Source organism: Triturus cristatus, chromosome 7 (assembly GCF_964204655.1).
Source record: "Triturus cristatus chromosome 7, aTriCri1.1, whole genome shotgun sequence".
NCBI classification, from domain to species: domain Eukaryota; kingdom Metazoa; phylum Chordata; class Amphibia; order Caudata; family Salamandridae; genus Triturus; species Triturus cristatus.
Window position 1 is genome coordinate 1,278,555,058 of NC_140590.1, and position 17,077 is coordinate 1,278,572,134.

Consider the following 17,077-nt stretch of genomic DNA (forward strand, 5'->3'; position numbering starts at 1 on the left):
CATAGCCTGCCAAGTTCGGCCGAACAAAGCAAACACAAGGAGATGATGGATGGAGTGCTGAAACTTGGATCTCACAAACATTTTTTACCCACAGTGCCCTGTAAACTTCGAACATTGCCTAAATTTGCACATTTTCCTTGCATTTTTGTGATGTCACCATCCAGAATCAGCAGGGATCTTGGAAGAGCATAAGGGGTCTCACGTGATATCGGGCCACTTGTCGGGTACAGTTTCCAAAATAAAAAAAGTCTCAGCTAGAGCATAATTGTGGTGCATTCCTGAAAATGCTAAAGCAAACAACTGAACTTATCTGTCAACGCTACGCTCACAAACTACAAATCACCGTTTGGTAGCTCCTTCTTGGCAAGTGTTGCATGTCGCTACTTTTCTTTACACCCTACAGGTCCCTGTTTTTGCTTTTAAACTTTGATTTTTCATTGGATAGACACACACATTTCTTAAGGGACTGTAAGGGAGATAAAAGTGGAAACTCAACACTGTCTGCTTGCTGAAAGAGGAAGATGTTTGTGTTTTTTTCCTTGCTTTCCTCACACAGTGTTTGGGCACTGTGAATTATATCACTGCTTCTGAGGCAATTTGGCTGCCTGATCACTGCCAGCTGTAGGATGGAAGCATTGTGAAGTCAGTACTCGCTTGTAATACTCTATTACAAGTGAGTAGTGGCGTGATTGTATTTTTAGAGGCTCATTCAGATGTCAGAACATGCCTGCAATAAAATACAAAATACAATACACAATTATTTTATAGTTTGGCTTCTTTGTAACATGCCACGGTAAAAAAAAAAAAATTTCACAGGGAATTATGAAATATTTTCTATATTTTGTGGAAGTTACGTCATAATTAAATTACGTCATAAAGACAGCTTCTGCAGGGCCTCACCATGGTCCGTTGTTTAGTTTGAAAGGAAAAGCATCAACCATCTACCAACTTTAAGCAATAGCTCACTGTTTCATTAAACCCTTAACTGCTAAGGCTTTTTTACCCCAGTGCGGAACACTTTTTTGGCTATTTGGATTACTTTGCGCTTAGGCCTCAACAACTATTTTGCCACAAGGTATCCATGCCAAATTTGCATCCTTTTTTTAGGTCTCGGGACCATCCGGTCGGCAGACCGGAAGTCCGGAGATTTAATGACTTGGGAGAAGAGGGGCTTGAACCCGCCCCTCTTCTGCCCTGTTCTCCATTGGCTGGCCTCGTAAATGCTGGCCAGCCATTGGAGAAGAGGTCCCGTCACTCCAATCCTGCCCCGTCCTTTTCGGATCGGGGGGCGTGTTTTTTGCGAAAAGTCTCAGGGAGGAGACAACAGCAAAACACGCCCCCGAATCCGAAAAGGACGCTGCCTTGGTCGTGTGCTTGTCCGCTCCCCCTTCGTCCGTTGCTTGTTCATTTTGCAAAGGTTTTATCTAATGATACAATAAAGTCTTTTATACCTCGTTCTTTGTACATCTCACTCCAAGTGTTTCAGTTTTGGGCTCTGTTATGTTCTGTAAGGAACAGGCACCGTTTACCACGAAAGAGTGACGTGCATGTTTAACAAATGGAGACGAAACATTCCCGATAATATACGAGGCGTAAGCAAAACATGTGCTCCAATAACCATGAGAAAAATGTTAAGCAGTTTCTCACCTAAGGCAGTGTCTATGTAACCCTAGCCTTAATCAGCCACAAAAAGCCACCATTTGACAGGAAAACATGTTGTGTCCTGTTCGGGACGTTGCAAGCAGCTGCGGTTAATATCGCACAATGTTTACTGCAGGGTTAGAGCAATAAATGAGCGAAAAACCATTCTGGTGGATGGGCAGCAGAATACAAATATGTCCTCGTGTTTCTTCACATCAGGCCCCTTCATCTGCAGTTTTCACCACAGCATCAAAGCACGAACGTGCTATGTTTTGTTATTTGTTGCTTTAAATGCACCCAGCGTAGCTGTTAAGCTTATGAGGCGGTCAGCCGAGATGCACTGTAAGTGAAGCTCCCCGCTTCCTATATTGAATTGATTTTGTGCATTGTTGGCCCTGCATCCAGTAGCCTCCCTGTGATGACCGCTGCAATCTCATATTGATTTTATGTCAAGAAAAGGATATTTGAGGGTTCGTTTTTCAACGATGTCCAGACAAAATCCATTTGTGTACAGTCAATTTGGAACCATTTTGGAATCCTACTTATTTGCTTATCATGTAAATGAATTTACTGAATTAGTGTGTCTGTAAAGAGGCGAGCGTGTAATTGTCCAGCAAAATATGCATTAGTTAATTCAGTTCTGTGTTACACAGTGCTGAGTCCAGATCATACAATAGGAGGGTCTGGGATACGCCATTTATTTTACTTATTTAATTTTTATATATATTTTTTGGTAACAAATTAATCTGCAAGCGGATGAAATTCGCAGGGTGGAATGCTTTTCAGATCGTGTTTGTAATTTTCGCAAATTGTTTATAATGGAAGACTTTAACTGAGAACTGGATTCTCTCAACAGAACATGAATATTGAAGTAAGCGAATTCTGAATTGTGCAGTTACTAACTTTTCAAGACCGCAGTGGGGGTTCCTTTACATGAAAGTGCTGCCTTCGCATTCCTTTGCAAGTGCTCAACTATAGAAACGTGTTGGTTGGTAATGGTATCAGGTCTCAGTAAAATCAGCTCCACCACCCCCTTCTGCAAGAGAATTGGCAAGCTAAATTCACATAGTCAACTTTTCTGAGCCCAGTTTTACAAAGTCTGGGAATGTCTCCGAATAACTTTTAATTTTTATTTTACAAAAAGCAATACAAACACAATTGTACTGAAAGTGTGCGACTTTTAGGTAGTAGGCTGAACCGAACACCAGCATAATTGGAAACCGTCCTGTAACAAGCATTTACAATGCAACGGTCTCGGCATTGTTAAAGTTAGAGCTATTGGCATTGCTCATGACAATGCCGTTTCTTTAAATGTTTTAAAATCAAAAACATAAACAAAAATAATGTCAAGAGCAATGCCAATAGCTCTAATTTTACCAATGCCGAGACCATTGCATTGTAAATGCTTGTCTTCAATATAATGGGGATTTCATCAGATTGTCTACTTTTTTAAGTAAATGTAGAAAAATTTCTTTTATGTAGGCTGCTTTTCTGTTTTAGATGTATTCCAAATTAAATTGTGTATATTAAAAAAGGGTGGTCTGTGCGTTTGCATGTGCTTGCAAATAGTCTACTGTTTCTGAATTCAGAGGAAATACTCATGATGGAAAACTATTATTACCATACAGAAACGTTTTCCATCCATCGGATCTATGGTACACTGTTGTCCAATTTCCTCACAATTGATTCGATTCGGCTAGATGGACTCCCATTGCTGGGATCTCAGCTTTGATTCTCAAGTGAGTAATACATTTGAGGTGGGGCAGTGTTGTGTGTTGATGGATTTAGTTTTAGCAGGTTGGAGGACGTTCACCACCTAATTGCAGCAGTGCAGAATTGATTGCTGACAACCACCCAGCTGTACTCTCAAACTGAAAATAATCTTGTGGTGTTGGTGTACATAAAACAAATTTGGCCCATATTCTAAGTACATAGTTGTTGGACTTGATCCTTTTTGCAGGGTCATCCCTAAACTTTTTGCCTTTCTCCTAGCCTTTTCTCTGACATGGTGTTGGTGGTTTTAGGACTCTGGGCACTTTAGCACTGCTGTCCAGTCTAAAGTGTGTGTGCTCTCTGTGGTAAATATGGTAAGATTGGTCTACATCTGTTTGGCCTATTTGATTTACCTGTCAGTCCCTTGTTAAGTGGTATCTCATATACCCAGGGCTGGTAAATTAAATGCTACTGGTGGCTTGCAACGGTGATTGCGCCACCCACCAAAGTAGCCTCTCAAACCTATCTCAGGCCTCTGCCATTGCAGGGCCTGTGCGCGCAGTGTTACTGCCGCTGTGACGTGGCACCTAAAGTGTGTGCCATGTCTGTGACCCCCCTTTTACTGCATGTCAGTGACCCCTAAGGTAGGCCCTAGCTAGCCCTATGGGCAGGGTGCATTGTAGGTAAAAGATAGGACATGTACCTTAAGTGTGTTTTGGTTTCTCACTACTGTGGGGCTGCCCTCCCATAGGAATGCATTGGGGATTCCCTGATAAGTGTTTCAGTGGTAATTCCTGATATGAGAGGTGCAGCGTGGTCAAGTTTGGTATATTTGGAATAGTGGTAATAAATGCTGCGCAATGGTGTGCGCAGATTTATTATAACTATTTTAGAAATGCCACTTTTAGAAGTTGGCATTTCTGTGTGCTATGTGTCTGCCTGCCCAATGTGAATTGCATGTTTGGCTTTTGAGTGACAGGGGCTGGTGAGGTGTGTGTGGCTCCAGGAGGGGCAGGGTGAGTTAGCACTAGGCTGAATAGGACATCTGCATTTGGAGTAGTGGGAGGAGTAGTCCCTGGTCCCTGAATAGGCCTGTGCCTAGCCTGTACAAGGCTGGCTCCGCCCCCCTGTGGTGTGTCTGATGACGAGCCCCCACCTGACAAAGGGGAAGAGGAGCCTTGTAAACAAAGTGCTCCAATTCCCCCCTGAATCAGTTGCGACTGGTTCCCCCAAAGCCCTGTGCTGCAGACAAAGAGAATATGTGTATAAATACTGGGGCTGTGACCCCATGAAGAGGTGTGCTTGTTCTGGTGCTGGGGGCTTGCTGTTGCTGGGCTCCAGGAGGAACCGCCATGAGGGACTGCCTCCCTGCTGGAGGGCCCTGAGTGCTGGCCTGCCTGCGCCCAGCCTTGTGCCCCTAGAACTTTGCCCTGGACTTTGGACTTAGCGCCTTGTGAGCGCTTCATTTTTATCCTGAAGAGGGGCGCTGCATCTTTATTTTTAAGGCTCCAGGATAAGGGGAGCATTTCATTTTACAGCCCTGGGCTGTGACGATTTTGGTGGGGATACCCCTGGAGTTTGGGCACTTTTGCAGCAGAGCGGGAGCCCACCCCCACTGCCACTGCTGGTAAAGGCGGGAGCCCACCCCACATTTTTGCATTTTGGAGGAGCAGGTGCCCAACCTGCTTTTATGTTTCTTTTGCGGGTGCCCACCCCGCTTGTATGCCGGACTGAGTGGCGGGTGCTCACCCCGCATTGCTGCTTGTTTGACGGGTGCCCATCCCGCTGTGGAGCTTGGTGGTGCGGCGGAAGCCCACCCCGCACGTCGAGAGCAAAACAGAAGCCGCTGCTGAGAGCACCAAACCCGGAAGACAGGCGCCTGCGCCTGACTGTGGACGGGGCCTGCTGAGGCAGCTAGTCGGAGCCTCGCGGGCTCCATTTCCGCTTCCCCCTCCCTTGGGGAAGCCGTCTAGAGCAGCGCGGGCTTTCCATCAAAGTCCCTGTCCCAGGAAGGGGGACTGGGCGAAGGGAGACAGGCGGCACTGCACCTGAGTCGAGGCATGGCTCTCGTGTGGTGAGGAGGGCCCCGCGTGCAGTCTAGAGCTGGCCAGAGCCGCGTGGGCTAACTAGAGCGTCAGAGTCCCGCCATGCCCTGCCAGGAGACCACCAGAGTGAGTGGTGGCGCGGCGTGAGAGGCTGAGGGCAGTTCGAGGCACATTGTCGGTGCCTGTGAGGGAGACGGAGGGGCTCCCCAGGCACAGCGGTGCCCTGTTAAATTTCACAGCTGCGCCGCAGTTGCGGGTAGCTGCACGGAGAGGGTAATTTTGTTGATAGAGACCCAGTGGGGACCCCCCCGAGGCACAGTGAGGGCCAGTGTCTGCGCCTATTTTCACAGCTGCACCGCCAGTTGGCGGCAGCTGCAACGTGGGGGCACATTTGTTTTGTAGGGGCCCAGTGGGGTCCAGAGGGCACAGAGGTGCCAGTGCCTCTTGTGTTTGTGCCCACAGCTGCACCGCGAGAGCGCGGGCAGCTGCAATGAGGGGGCATTGTTCTTCTTTAGCTGCAGGTGGCAGCTGCACGCCCTGAAATTTCCGGACAGAGGGCATTTTGAGCCCTATAAGAAGGCCAGTTGGCCTGGGGGTAATTTTAGGGTGTGATGGGGGCATACTGTGTTTATGCCGGTGATGATTATTCCCAAATGTGATTTATGCACCCTGATCTGTGCATAATGTGTTTATGCTTGTGAGCCCCATTGCGTAAGGTGTGTTATGCTAATGAGGTTTGGGCTAAATCTGTTTATGCCTAATGTCATGCTATGACATTTTAAGATGGTGTCTAATGCTAATGTGATAATACTTCGGTCGTTATGGTACCAGTAGTTACTGGTTGTGTTTTATATTTACTACCTGCATTCTGATGGTTCTGACCGTGGCCCGATTGGCCTGGTCCTGTAAATAATCCCCTATGAATATTGCCTAGTGCCAGTTGGCACAGTGTATATTTTGTGATTATGTTTCTAATGTGTTTATGATAATACAAAGGCAATTTTTTATATAACCTTGTGTGGAGTTCCTTTTTGTAGTGTGCCTAGTGTGTTGCTGCTGTGTGTGTGTTGCACAAACGCTTTACACATTGCCTCTGGGATAAGGCTGACTGCTCGTGCCAAGCTACCAAGGGGGTGAGCAGGGTTTATCTTCAGTGTGTAACTCCCTTGCCCTGACTAGAGTGGTGGTTTCTGCCTGGCTTAGGCGCAAGCCCTAGCCAACCAGAAATCCCATTTCTAACAATAGTTAATTTCACAAGCCAAATAACCAAAACCATTGGTATTAGTACAATTCACATGCAGAGTTACCATGGAATTCCAATAGATCTCCTCGAAATGGGGCATAACCTCCACTGTTTTGAGGTTTCTGCACCAGTTTACGGATATCATTCCTGAATTCTGGACCATTTTTCATGGACTAATTCGTTCAGGTACGTCCTTACGAATTTGTTCCTAGAAATACCAGTGGTAACTGGATTTAGTACTAGCACTTGTGAATTTATGGGAATACATGTAATACTGATTTGCCAGAAAATCTTTTTACACCAATATCCTACTGAGAGGCCACTCAGACTGAACACCATTAGGCCATAAGACTGAAGGAGCAATGTAAGAAGCCATACTTAATAAAAAAGATTGGGTGCAGTGGTCGGGCTGCTGATTCGATCGGAGCTCGGGTTATTGACAGAGTGCAAGCAGATAATAAATGACAGATTGTCCATTGCAAAGCTAAAGTCTGTGATCAGAGCCTGGACACTAGTGTTTGCCTGAGTTACCACCTCGGTATGAGGCCTTTTGGGGGTGAGCTTCAGAAACAAACTCACTCTGTAGAGTTTGATGGGTGGAGGCACATATTATATATTGTGTACAGTGCAACAGGTGGGCGAACATGAATTAAGTATAATAGGGTGGGTATTGGGACATATTTATTGTGAAAAGGGTTATTGTGTGTAGAGGCTGGATTGCGGGCATATTGTTTTCCATATGTGGCTTGTGGGACATTTAAGGTTGTATACCATTTCTTGTGTACAGCCTGTGGGTTTTAGGACCTATTTATTCTGTAAGAAGGTGGCTTGTGGGACTTATTTATTGTATACAGAGGGTGGATTCCGGGATTGTGTACAGGGTGGGTTGGGGTTGTTGCACTGCAAATCCTGCATCGGAGAGTGGAACCAGTGGATTGATCTGTGGCCAGTTAGCCTCAGGACTCTGTTGACCTACGTTTATTTTGTTTCTTGTCTCCTAGGTGACAAGGGAACTCCAATGCCGGGAAGGCTGAGCCCTGTTTGTGGATCCTTTCGACACTCCACAGAGGCTGCGCACTGTATTCAAGGGACCTTCCCTGTCCCTGCCCACCATGGCGGTAAGTGTGGGTCCCCTCCACGCACAGCCGAGTACGAGCCTTTGCAAGGGCTGTGGGTTGAGAAGCTCAGGTGCAAGGCCTTTGATTAATGCTGCATTTGGAGAATTCGTTATATGGTTCATGTTTATTTTGGAAGATGCTGGGTGTTTGCATGTGGTGTTAATGACTGCATGTTGATTAAAAAAGCATCCAGACCCCGAAAGGTATATGCATGTCACATGCATCACCATTGGCCACGATCAAATCTGAAATCAATGATGTGCAGCCAATCAGAGAGGCCGGTTTTTAAATGGCCAGAACCATTAACCTTCAATTGTGCCAAACCATGGCTTGGTGTCACTGATAAAACTGGCAGGCCACCTCAACGTGCTATCATGATGAGTGTGTGCTTGTCATATACAATGTGACAAACGTTTTAAGTAGACTGAATTAAACATTGCTTATATGATACTGTTATTTCTCCTACAGATGGCATGTTTACTTGACTTACATTTTTTTTTATCCTTTGTGTTTATCAAAACTGAATTGCGTTATTATATGTAATTTTTCTTTTTTTATTGTTCTTATACTTTCTGTGCTATTATTTTCTTTTATCTCTATAAACTCACTTTTGAACTGAAACATTGCTATGGTCTGTGGAAGGGGCAAGGTCTTCGGAGTGTCTCAATCACTCCTCTTCTCTTCACACCACTCTCTTCTCCGGTCACTTTGTTAGTTTTTAATGCTCCTTTTCTCATCGTTTTCTGAAATGCTCCATCTGCTTATCTCACGCATGGCCTCTTCGTTCTTCAGCGCAGTCTTATCTCTCTTCTGCACGCACTTCGTTGCATCTCCTTCACCGCATCAATGCTCCCTACACAAACGACGGCACTACTCACCCGCGCGCACTGCACTTTCGTTAACTTTCGCCCTGTCACTATTTCGACAGCTATGTAGCGCCTCCTCACAGTTCCACATATAATCACAGGGGCTTTAAGTGGGCCGGGTCCCGCCGGTGCTCAGCACTGGCAGTTTTAAAAAGCAGGTGCTGAAACGGGTCCCTGTCGGGCTCTCCTTTTTTGCCGTCACCCTAGGTGGAAAACACATTTTAACTCTGCAGCAGTACGACTGCTCAAAGCGTTTGGTGTAACCTCAAAGAGACTCTTTATAGTTCTTCACAGTCTCATCATTTCAGTACAGAAGCATTTTCAATATTGTATATAATGGAACCATCATAGTTGTTTCTTTTTTTCATTTTATGCAACTAACAGCCATTGACATAGTCCATAGTCTTGGCGTGTTGTAGGTGTAATGTTGCAAGTTGTAGTATATGTCTGTAGGCGATGGCAGAAGCAGCAAAATACTAGTCAGGCGGCCCACTATGCTAAACACAGATCTTTAGCTTGTGTGTTTTTAATCCACGCCCTAAATTACATCGGCCACGCCCCCTTGAGAGACACCCCAGTTTTTCAACCCACTTAACCCTGATTACCACAATTACAATTAGCGCACTAGGCCATTTCTCTGTGTAGTGTACAAAGAGGCCAATGATTGGATGAGCATGTGTTCCAAACTCCCTTAAATCCCACTGACGTGCACTACGAGACATCTGCCCTGCTGTTGGTGTGAACTCTGCGACTCTCAGTCGTAGCCCACCGGACTCACAGCCACATAAGAGCAGCTGTGTTCACACTGCTCAATGCACATGAGCAATACTTTGCATGAATAACTACACAAACAAAGCATCATGAATAAGCAAATGATGTTGGGGAATACAAGGGTAATTAAAACGCAAAATGTGAAAAGGAACAACGTCGCTACACTCCGGCAGAGCGAGCAGTGTCGGGTTTTGATGGCTACGGCTGTCGCCTGCGGTGAGGCATAAAGGGACATTTACAGGTGGAGCACCGGCTCCACTAATGCACCCCGCCCCCACCCAACAAACATACCATTGCCTCTTTAAAAAAATGCAGGGATAATAATAATAACCTTGAATTTGTAAAGCGCACAGCTCCCTCCGAAGTGGTTTCCCGGCGCTGGGGGCCCTCGGGCAGATTAAGCGAGCTATTGCCCACAGTCACATGGCGCTCGGCTGACCTGCCGCCGGCGCCGGGGATCGAACCGTAAACTTTTGTGAATTTTTCAAAGTTTCATGTTGCGCACACTTAAGGGCATGTGTGTGTGCAACATATGTGCACAGATCAATTTCAGGGATGCAAAAGGGTGTCATTTTGACACCCTTGCACCCTTGAAATTGCATGAGCAATTTGCGACTACCTACTGGTACTCGCAAATTGCTCATGCAATCTCCAATTCATTCCTATGGGCCTGGAGGCCCATAGGAATGAATGGGACGGCATTCCTTAATTGCGACTCGCAATTTACGAGTTGCAATTAAGGAATGTGTAGGTATCGCTATTTTTATAGCGATTCCTACATGTATAGGCTTTTGCAATTCCTTAATTGCGATTCCTTAATAATCGCAATTAAGGAATTGCAAAAGCCTACGTTGATGCATGTGCCAGTTTGAACTAGAGGTCAAATGTAAGTGTGTTGAGAAATGGTGTTCTGTATCAGACATGGCCACCTAAGTCCGTATCGCACTTTAATAATGCTGGAGTAGTTCTCTCATAAATTATTTGTGTGTTAATATTTGAGGGGAGTAGGTTGAAACCAGGGCACAGCATGCCCCTCTCTCCGGAAAAAGTCGTTTTACCAGTGCATTACCGATAGATTTGTTTTTCGGCACTTGGCAATAATGTGGGTTCAGCGAGTCCGTTGCAACTGTTCGTGCCAATCTGTACCCCGAATTTGGAACCAAGCTGTATAAAAACATGTCAAAATGTGCAACAGTCCCTGTCTTTTCAGTGGACTCGGCCATTGCAGCTTTAGCACGTACCATCAATGCTGGAAAATAGGGGTATCCTGCCGAGTCCTAGGACCCGGGATTCAGCGGAATCTGAAAGAAGAAGCGGAGTTTGCCCTGTGTCATTTCTGACGCCGGGACATAATTCAGCAGAGCCGCACGGTGTCTGCATTCCTTTCGGCGCTGCAGCCTGCAGGCAGCACGAGGCGGCTTTATTAATTTCACTTCTAGCTAGGCCCAATACAAAGGCATGATTTAAAGGGCCACAACCCTTCTCTTGTTCAAGTATCCTCTTGGCTGGGAGCCATCTGCAGATTAACACATAGATGACATTTGAATGGAAGGAAACCGAAGGTGCACAGCTTACTCCTTCACAAGTACTTTAAAGAAACTATGGCTTGGAGGCAGGTATTTTTTCCTTTGTTCAACCCCCTATGTAAAAGATGTGAACGCACTGCAAAAATATAAGATTTATCTGTGTGTATGAGCGATTACACAAATAATAATTTAGATAACACCTACAAAATGTATTTTTTATTTAATTCTTTTATAGTGCTTCTCATCCAGGTGTAGGGTGTCAGAGTGCTTTACATCACACACAGAGACACAAATCATATTTATTTGTATTTTTTTTTTTAAAGTTTTTATATAGCGCAAACTTGACCCAAGGACAAGTGTGTATATCAGCGTACAGTAAATGTTACATAATACAATGAGGGTTATAACGTGTAGGAATGACGTATGGTCAATACCTGTAGATTTTATATGTTACGACTGAATGGGTGGGAAAAACACAAAGTCAGGATATAAAACGTAACACAGTGAATAGGGTCCCCCTCTCTAATTGGCCACAGTGCAGCACCGCGCTCGAGCATGGAGCTCGGAACCAAGAGCATGCAGCGGGGGAAGAGCTCGTTCCAAGCGCTTCGGAAACCACCATAGACGAGACACAAGGTATGTGGAGCGAGGTGCCCCCACTCTCACCCACGCTTGGCCGTGGCTGGCGGCGCTGAGAGACACAGCCAGAGGCAGCGCGAGGCGTGGGGCGACCTCGCATGGGGCATGGGAAGCTGAGTGTAGAGAGCGTGGCCGCCCTACTGACGGTCGCAGAGTGTAGAGCTCAGCAAGACTGCGGAAGCAACCCAAATAGGTTGGGTGCAGCTTGCAGCCCAGGCTCCGGCTCCGCTTGACTCCAAAAGCCTCCAGCCTTCTTTGCCTGGGACCGGGGTACTTGCTGGGTAGATTCTCCTGAATAGATCCGGATAGACTCGCACCACCTAGCCACCTAACCACCAGGCCAACACCAGCTTCGACACCAGGCCAATACCAGCTTCAATCATCAGGCTACCATCAGGCTACCAGGACCACCAGGACCGTCAGTACAGCCAGGCAGGGGTATCTGGACCCCCGGGACCTCAGAGTATAGAACAAGAGTATAGAACAATCATGCAGACAAGAAATGCGGGTTTGGTCCAGCCTCAAGTCAATTATCGCTCACATAAATCCGCAAGACGTCATAAGTCTTAAGATGTTGTACCCTCCAGGTAAAGGAAGTGTAAGATCTCGTTCGACGCCTCCTGGAGGGACAACAATTGGGTGAGCAGTCAACAAAACCTTCCCCAACTTCAAGCGCCAGGAGCATGAATTCAAACTTAAATTCAAACTCAAATTTGAGCGAACCCACCGCAACCAGCAATAGTAATAGTCTTAATGGCAATAATGACATAAGAATTTATTTTCAACAACAAACAAGCAAAAAAGGCAAATCAGGCCATCCCGGTAATCCTGGAAATATAGCCGACACACCCTGCTTTGAAATTCGTATCGAAACCATTGCTAGCACATCAGCATGTGCCAATATATATGAGACTTTGAGTCAAAGATCTCCACTTGCCGCTCCACTTTTCCCGGAAATGATCATAGTCGAGGGCTATAGCATTCAAGCACAAGAAATCCCAATTGATCAAGGCCTGCTTTGCCCTAACAACTCAGTAAACTGCATACAAGTGCCCTCAAATCCAGACAGCGTTCCAATGGAAGCTCACTCCATACAATTTTAGAGGCAAGTGAGGAGTTTCCTTTCTTAACAAGACACACAAGGGCAAATGCCCGTTGAGCTCGCTGAGCCCAGAAGTGAGAGCTCTCCATCTAAAGGATGTCTTAATTCATCAAACTCAAGCCTCCTTTTATGTGCAAACGAGCCACGGACCTCCGGCTCCCCCAAGACTGAAATCGAGAATCATCTTGCATTGATCAATGAAGCTCTGATCTCAATGGCAAACATGGCCATAATGCATGCAGATAAGTTGGACACACAAACAAACATATTGCAAACAGTTGCCAGTCTGATCTCTGGATTGGATTTGAAATTGGAACTTTCAAACTCTCTGATTCGCAGAGCCCAGGCAAACACGGATGTAAAGGTAAAACAAGATGGCTGTGGATGCAGCCCAATACTGCAGAACTTGGAAAAGCTCCCAGAAATAATGAGCACTTTAGTCACGGACCTTAAGTGTGAGGTCAATAGGCGGATGAATAACATATCCCGCCTTCCCCGACCAAATCCGACTCTGAGCTCAAGCAGGAAGGCCTCACAAACAAACATGAAAAAAGTCTTATACGAGTCATCGGGGCCCATGGGAGATCAAATAAGTAGAACAATGATAGAAGACTTGCAGCCAACACCTGCCTCACAGCTAAGACTACAGGACAACCAGGTTAGACCAGAAAAAATGCAGGAAACCTGCAGGCATGATTGTAACAGCTTCAAAAGCGCATCTAGCAACAATGACTTGGCCTCTAAACTCAATTCGCAGTCTGAATCACAATTCAGCTTTCATTCTGATAATGGTACTGGAAAGTCAAATGATTTAAAAAACCCAATTTTAGAATGTCAATACCTATCGAGGAAAAACGAGAAAAAAAATAAAAAAAGTTAAACAAAACAAAAAATTGTAAAAGCTAACATAAAGGTGCCCCTCACGCATTGGCTTGTGTCAGGAAAACAGAGAACATAACAAGGTGAACCAGGATGACTTTGGCTCTCTCCAAAAACCAACTAGTAATGATCAAACTACAGGTACACAAATGGATGGCACAATTACTAACGACACACCCGCTCAGCGTCCCTTAGGAAACTTAACGGTGAAACAGCTTAAAAGCCTGAGCACAACGGTCCCAGATTCTAGCCGCCATTTTGTCAATACACAAGGCCCACAGGCTGAGGAGCCATGCCATGAACAGAAGGAACACCCGGACCTTAACATAGTACGGTCCCTAGCAATTAAAGTAAACCACGCAAGCACCAGCAGCACCCAACAAGGAATACCCAAATCTCATAACCCAAATAAATGTGCCCTTGCACAGCCAATAGTCTCTAATGAGCCCCAATTTGCAAACACAGCTAACAATCAAAGGGAGATGAAAACTATTCAAGCGAGCATCAATGACCCTCCACCCCCACTTGTTCGCATCCCTACTCCCTGGAGTGACGCAACCCTGGGCCCCAAGTACAAACTGGACCGGGAAGGCTCTAAATCCTGTGAGAATTTAACTTGGAATCCTACAGATACCGTTGGATGTACAAAAGGCAATATTTAAACATATTCAGACCTTCAAAGACCACGCCACAGATCGAGAAAATCAAAAAGTACTGCTATATCCTGAATATACCTCGCAGGGGAATTGAAACATCCTCAATAGAGGAAACCTTCTGAAGCTTTGTGAAAACATCTCGGGTTTAGAAAATATAAAAACAACTGATATTGAGACTGTTGCTTTTTCTGGCCCAGGGCCAAGTGAAACTAATGAGACAACAGAGATAACTTTCTCCATCCCGGTCATGGCGGACGCCCTGAGAGGATATAAAACGCAACAGGACAATTGGGGCATAAAAATCAAGCCCCCGCTCGCTATTAATGTCAATGTCAAATATTCTTATAAAGCGCACAAATCACCAAAAGGTCTCAAGGCGCTAGCTGCAAAAAAGACAGAGAAACAGACAGTAACCTGAATACCCAATGCAAAACTTATCGTGAAAAGAGCCAGGTTTTCAGCCTTTTACAAAAACATGTATGATCAGCTATGGATAAAAGATCTGATGGTAATTTGTTCCAAAGCATGGGGGCAAGGTAAGAAAATGAACGGCCACCATTACGAGAAGTTTGGATTCGCGGCTGAGCAAGGTATGATTTAGTACCAGACCTTAAGGAGCGTCCAGGTACATACCATTGCAATTTTTTTACTAGGTAGCGAGGACCGGTACCGTACATTGTCTTGTGTGTGAGACTTAAGATTTTATAATGGCCTCTTTGACGCACCGGGAGCCAATGCAAAGTTCTAAGAATCGGAGCAGAAGGAGATCTGGGGGGAAGATTGAGAATAAGTCTGGCGGCGGTATTTTGAAGAATCTGGAGCTTGGAAAGCAAATCTTGATTAAGTGGCGTAAACAGAGCATTGCCATAATCAAGACGACTTATAACAAGACCCTGTACCAAAGGTTTCCTCGCTTCGATGGGTAGCCATTCAAAACATTTACGGAGATTACGCATAATCCCAAAACAGACTCCTAAAACCTGGTTAATGTGGGCTTTCATGGACAAAGAATTGTCGATGTTAATGCCTAGGTTGCGTACGGCTAACTTGGGAGAATGACAAGTACCCAGCTCCAGGGGCCCCCAATCTTGCGTCCAGAATTGCTCAGCTCTTCCAAATAAAATAATCTCAGTCTTGCTGCCATTTATCTGTAGCTTATTTAAACTCATCCAGTTGTTAATTTGGACCATGCAGCTCTTAAAACGGGATCGTGCGCCATCATAATCAGAGCCACATGTAACGAGCAATTGCGTATCATCGGCATACGACACAGTCTCAAAGCCATATGATCTAATGATACCCGCTAAAGGTGTTAGATATAGATTTAACAACATGAGGCTGAGAATAGAGCCCTGAGGGACCCCGACTGTTACTGGGTAACTACACAAGACCATTTCATCTACAAGAACGGTGGTGGATCGGTCAGCCAGGTAATTCTCAAACCAGTCCAAGGCCTTCCCTCTGATACCCACCTCCCACTGTCGATGTATCAAGATACTGTGGGAGATGGTATCAAAGGCCGCAGACAGGTCCAAAAGAACCAAGATTGCAGATTCTCTTTTTTCCAGAGCAAGCCTGATGTTATCCACTATCTCAACAACCGCGGTCTCCGTACTGTGAGCAGCACGGAAGCCTGATTGCGAGGAATCAAGGAGGCCGTGGTTCACTAGATGGGCAGTAAGGCGTTTATTAACTAAGTGCTCCAATACCTTCCCAAAGTAAGGTAGCAATGAAATGGGACGGTAATTTACTGGTAGATTGGGATCAGCCAAAGGTTTTTTAAGGATTGGCTTAACCTGAGCATGTTTCCACCTCTTCGGAACCTTGGCTTGCTTTAGTGACATATTAAAAATAACAGTTAAGACATTCGCGAACAGAGGCGTAATCTTAGTACAAGATCGAGGAGGAAAAGGATCTGCTGGAGAACCGGATTTGATCCTAATTAAATAAATATCCAGAGATCCTGAAAAATAACATCGCAAGTGCACAGCAGGGAGTACAAGAATTGAACAGCCAGAAATGGATGAACAGTAAACATTCAACTTGATTAGCTACTGGATCCATTTTACATGGCTCCATAGGCGGCCCGAAAATGAATTTGAGGAGCAACAGTTCAATTCAAATCATCACACATGTAGAAGGGGGCAACCGCTCCTGTTCGACTATGGGGAACAATATTAAAGATTGGTCCTGGCTCCCACTGGCCTTAAACCCTAGCTCCTAATACCAGACCCTTATCAAGCAATCGGTCGATGCCGCCAAAGGTTAGATCGTTTCAAACAACGGCCTCGTTCAGCATAGAAGCCCCTCAGATAACAACCAAACGTCAGGACCTGGAACGTCGCAGGGATCACCAAGGTATTGCAAAGTCTATCTGCAACTACATACCTTGCAGGAGCAGATATAATCTGTGGCCCAAAAACATGGGCAACTTCATCTATACCCATAGGGGGCTACGCGGAATATTTCAAACCTGCAATAAAAGGCAGTATTTTCAGGATACCCTCAGGGATATCTCTACATGCATCAAGCATGCTCTGTAAGTACATTTTACAGTGCTAAAGAACCCCTCAGATATGTTTTTGGCTGGCACTCTGAAAGGCTTGAATACGACAGATGGCCCAATATCAATACTTTTAATCAACGTTTATTATAACCCACATGGGCTGGGTCTGAAGGACAAACTTATTTGGTTAATAAACGAGATCGAAACTCTGCTACTGCAGTTTGCAGGCATGGACTCCATCGTCCTTGGGGACATAAACACGCATGATATAGGGCTGAATGCACTTGAAAGTCACCCTAATGGGAGCACTGGAAGATTCAATGCCCTTATGCGGGCATATAATTTGACAACGACATATTCTCTAACCATAAA

General features: G+C 45.4%; 1 protein-coding gene and 1 long non-coding RNA gene across 4 annotated transcripts in view; one reads left to right on the forward strand and one right to left on the reverse strand.

Annotated features, from left to right (window-relative positions):
• LOC146811826 (uncharacterized) overlaps window positions 1–17,077 on the reverse strand; it is a 164,103-nt gene that overhangs the window by 111,531 nt on the left and 35,495 nt on the right. The gene's annotated exons all lie outside the window — the stretch shown is intronic.
• Window positions 1–17,077, forward strand: part of LOC146811827 (uncharacterized) — a 188,233-nt gene that overhangs the window by 105,999 nt on the left and 65,157 nt on the right. For both annotated transcript variants that reach the window (XM_085618818.1, XM_085618819.1), the window contains one exon: window positions 7,644–7,760. In XM_085618818.1, coding sequence (XP_085474944.1) covers window positions 7,755–7,760 — 6 coding nt within the window. In that variant the 5' untranslated portion in view covers window positions 7,644–7,754. The remainder of the gene's footprint in view (window positions 1–7,643; window positions 7,761–17,077) is intronic.